The 4,615-nt window shown below is 44.3% G+C and overlaps 1 protein-coding gene across 1 annotated transcript; it reads right to left on the minus strand.

Moving 5' to 3' along the window:
• Positions 1 to 1,046: 1,046 nt before the first annotated feature.
• sox7 (SRY-box transcription factor 7) lies at positions 1,047 to 4,212 on the minus strand. The gene is made up of 2 exons (XM_083934345.1): positions 3,758 to 4,212; positions 1,047 to 2,691 (listed from the first exon to the last, which is right to left on the minus strand). The coding sequence occupies exons 1-2, from the start codon at positions 3,987 to 3,989 to the stop codon at positions 1,718 to 1,720; spliced, it is 1,206 nt and encodes a 401-aa protein (XP_083790471.1). The 5' UTR covers positions 3,990 to 4,212; the 3' UTR covers positions 1,047 to 1,717.
• Between the last annotated feature and the right edge of the window lie 403 nt (positions 4,213 to 4,615).

Below are 4,615 nucleotides of genomic sequence, written 5' to 3' on the forward strand. Positions count from 1 at the left end.
ATCAGCACAGCAGCGTTTCCTCCCGCTCACTGAACAGCGGGTTCCCTTTCCCTCTCTCTGGCTCTTTAATGCAGGGCCCAGTCAGGCCCAAACATCCTGACGGAGAGAGGCTTTTCCCTTATCAGTCAGGAAACACCGCTCCTCCGCCACATCCTCTTTACAAGAAGCACGACTCAACCGTTCCCAAAAAAATGCAGGAAGACCAGCCAGACTCCAGGATTTGTCAAAAGCCCCCTGAATTCCTTTTATCGAAAAACGAAAAAATTCAAGAGAAGAGAGAGGGTGAGAAGAGAGGAGTGGAGAGGAGGGGGGATAAGAAAAGAAAAAAAAAGAGAAAAATGAGGGTGTAAAACAGTCAACGAAGCCCTGGGATTTATTTTTTTATTTATTCTGCACAGATTACGAAAGGTCTGCATCAGCAAGATAGAACGTGGGGTGAGGGGGGTGGGGGTGGAAGTGGGGTCCGGAGTGCCTAAGAATGGCACCCAGAATAAGACTCCAGGAAAAACAAAGGGACGGTTGAGATGGAGGCGGGTGGCGACGGCTGTGCCTGTTTTACACTAATCCTCTGAACCGGGATGAAATGAAAGCTAGAAGAGAGACGGGTGGAGAAAGGATGAAGCGATGGAGGGTGGAAAAAGCAAGCAACGGCCCAAAAATAGAAGAATACGTGGTGAGACACGCAATTCAAAGATGGACAAAGAGCACACGCACCAATTCCCCCCATTTGTGTATAAAAACCTGTAGTGTGAAAAAATGACTTTCCTTTATTGTATGTTTTGATGTGATTATATTAATCTATATTAACTGCATTGTATATGAGCAGAAAGGTGTTTCATCTGCTACCACATGAAACCTTTCAAGTCTATCAGTTATTACCGAAACTCTTAGACACATTCTTTTGATGTGGTGTGTTGTCTGTGGGCGCATTATCCAAGTAGCAACTGCTTTAATATAAAAATTGAACTTTATTTTAAATTATTGTCTTTCACAAACCTAAATCAGCATACAGTTATAGTTTAGCATTATTATTTTTCATCGTAGAGGTTATGATTATATATTATTAAGTACTTGAGAAGAAGTATAAACGCCTTTTTTCTTCATTATACACCATTTTGTTAAATTGCATAAGAAATGTCCAACTAAAAACCTCATTCAAATACAACTACTGAGGTAAGACTCCCAAACTAATGAGAGCGAGAACGTATAATACAAACATTCGAATGGAAAGCGTTGATAATAGCATTACATTTAGCATTTACGCGAAACATCAAAGGACTTAAATTAGCTTCTAAAGAGCATCTGTACAGGCCGCAGTGGCAACAGTAACTGGTGACATTTACAAGTGGACAACAAGTCTTTTACGATTGTTCTTCTGGTTTTAGAAATGTCATGACAACTGGAGGTGGCATACTATAGTATTTTGTGTCTGCATCCCTGAGGTGTCCATCTCCCTTTCTTCATATTCCTCCAACTGCTCTTTGTTCTCTCCACGGCTCCAGACAATCATATTGCTCAGTAGTCAGTTCTGGTTTTAATCCTGATGGGATGATGTTGCTCATGGTTGCCAGAACAGGATTTGAAATTACACATGATAGCAAGGAAATCTTGTCCCTTACTGGCACCCAAGGGCAACATCACCCCAAATTTCTTCACCCATTTTAAACCCCATAGTGTCTCTGATCAGCCACGAGTGTAACGGGTGCTGTAACCAAGCTTACGAGATGCCGTAGTTGTTGTAGTAGGCTGCCGTTGCGTCCGCAAGCACGGAAATGAGGCTGGTTTCTGTGGTGCTGCTGGGACACGCGGTGACAGAAGCTGTGGCGGCGGACGCCACCTGGATGTGTCCCGTAACGGTCATGCTGCCGCCCTGCTCAGGATGGAACCCGGTCCCAGTGGAGTTCAGGTACTGGTCAAACTCATTGCGGTCCACCTCACCCAGAAGCTCTACCTGGCTCAGCTGGTCTAGAGTCTCCAGGTGAGCCTGTGTCTCCGGTGGGGGGGACAGCTGACCCAGGTGGCCTTGGTGGAGCCCGTGGTGAATCTGAGGGAAGGATGAGGTACTGTAGTAAGACAGTGGATGGCCCGGGATCAGCCCACCACCACTTTGGGACATGTGAGAGATGTGACCTAAGTGTGTGCCCCCACAGTGAATTTGTGTCTGAGTGTAGTCAGTGTGGTAAGGGGGCGGGCTGCCCATGTGTGTCTGATTCTGGTGGTGCTCATCTGGGCAGGAGGAAGAGCAGGAGGAGCTTCCAGATGTTGAATAATAAGAGGGGGGTACATGCTCGTGGTCCATGGCATCTAGGGGGGACATCTCAGGGGGAGTGGGCAGGCCGTAGGGGTAGGTGTCAAAGCTGCTGTTGGAACCGGCCGGGTCTCTGAAGCTTCTGACGCTAGGCAGAGCGGGGCTGGGGCTGGAGAACCCGCTTCTCATTCCATTAGGGCTGCCCTCGTCTTTGTCGAGGGGGTGACAGAGGGCTCGCTGGTCGGGCAGGACGTTCTGATCAGGGGCCAGCCCGCTCAGGAGGAAGCCAGGGTCCACTCGCTTGCAGATGCGTTTCAGCTGTTTCTTCCGGCGAGGCCGATACTTATAGTTGGGGTAGTCCTGCATGTGCTGCACCCGGAGCCTCTCTGCTTCCTCCACATAGGGCCTCTTATCAGGGGGAGTCAGGGCCTTCCATGACTTGCCTGCGAGAAGAAAAAGAGATTTATTTTTTAAATTTAAATTCTGAATTCTGTTTCAAAAGATTAGTTTGCAATTCATTTCTAGTCTTTTTTTAATTGATGTTTAAAGTTTGTTATAACTACATGATATTAAAATGACAGAATGCATTTTCTCACACACTTACACTTACAATTTCTACAACTTTTAAAATATCCATAAATGAATCATTTCATAAGTTTTAGCCTTATACTCTTTTATTGGGTAATTATGGTATTCAATTCCTATGAATAATGGTGGGATTGTGTTTTTCAAGATTTAACAGCACTATAAAACAGATATAACAAGGAAAATAAGACAAGTCCTGCTTTACATTAAAAGAACTCGTAATTATCATTTACTTTTCAGGTGCGTTTTTTTAATAAAGAAAAAACACCGATATTAACTTTCACCAGCTTCCCTTTAAGTTCTTTTTTAAAAGAATTTAAAAAATATATATCTTTTTATTTTTCACCAACAAAAAACCAATACCAATTTGGCCGTTATTTATGAAAGCATATTTTGTGTATGTATCGCTGCTCTGGAATTGGCTTTAATGTGATTTCCAATTTGCGAGAGTGCCAGATTTTGACCTTAACATTAAACACTAATCCAGAAACCTAAATCCAACTCAAAATAATACATTTATATCCGTTTTATGTCCATACTCTTAACGAATTTAAGGCTTTTACAGAGACACCAACTTTTAAATGTAGGCTGTTTGCCCACGCGCTTCTCCCTGTAATGGCTGTGAAGTTGAGCGATTATTTTAGTTGCTTAAACTGCTGAACACACGATTACACACATGATTTGCTGTATTTTAGATTCGGATTAAAAGTGGGTTTTTTTAGATTTGGATGAACTTATCCTTTTGGTGTTGGAAACAACTTAAAAACTTTTTGGAAACAGCCGAGGCCTGAGGGGAATTATACTGTGTGAACGATTTAAAAAAAAAGTAGCCGTAATGATGATTACAATGTTCATGAAATGTATGATTCGTAGATGAATGAAAATAAATGAAATGAAATACAACTTTAAATAACTTTATCTCACCCAACATTTTGCTGAGCTCGGCATTGTGCAGGTCTGGATTCTGGACCGCCAGCCGTTTGCGCTCATCTTTGGCCCACACCATGAACGCGTTCATGGGCCGTCTGATCCGCGGCTCCGGCGCCTTGTCCACGGGAGTTCTGTGCGGGCCGTGTCCGTCGGGCACGTCCCCGTCTCCTGGAGGACATTCAAAGGACTCCGGCCACGACGAGTACGCGCTGATGAGGGCTGCCATCTGCGCGCTCTCTCCTCTCCAAACTTAGGACGCGCTTCACGCTCTGTCTCTCTGACAAGTTGGGTTCTCTGCGGAGGTAACCTTACACTGGGAGGCTGATTTAGACAACTGAAAAACTACAGAAACAGCTGTTTCACACACTGACTGGATCACTAGCTACAGGCTGCAGTCAGATGTCAGAACAGGTTTCAGGGAAAAACCACAGAGATGCGCAGGCGGCGGCTCCTCCTTGTGAGTTATGATTCAGTCTTCCTGGTGGATGGGGGGAGCGCTTTATATTTGAGGAGCAGGTTCCAGGAGAAGCCCCGGAGGACTCTCGGCTCCTCCTTGATTGCAAGTTGAGCCCCGTGAAAGAGAAGAGAGAGAGAGAGCAGCATTTCAACACCACTAACTACTTAAACTGGCCTCACAACAAAACAACTCTTTCCAATGACAGATAACGAACAAATTCACAATCGCAATGACAAACCACTGTGCTTGATTATTTTTTATGATCAGTTACTTGTATAGAAGTGAGTAGGGTTAAATCATAGATGGGTTAATTTGACATGGGACAAAAGTTGGTCAACATGCAAAAAAAACAACAACAACAACAACAACAACAACAGAAAAGCAATAATTCGCAT

The sequence above is a fragment of the Echiichthys vipera genome (assembly GCF_963691815.1).
Source record: "Echiichthys vipera genome assembly, chromosome: 19".
Lineage (NCBI taxonomy): Eukaryota > Metazoa > Chordata > Actinopteri > Perciformes > Trachinidae > Echiichthys > Echiichthys vipera.

Coding starts and splice junctions, on each gene's coding strand:
- sox7 (XM_083934345.1), bottom strand. CDS start 3,989: ATGGCAGCCCTCATCAGCGCGTACTCGTCGTGGCCGGAGTCCTTTGAA. Junction 2,692..3,757: donor CGAGCTCAGCAAAATGTTGG/GTGAGATAAAGT, acceptor TTCTTCTCGCAG/GCAAGTCATGGAAGGCCCTG.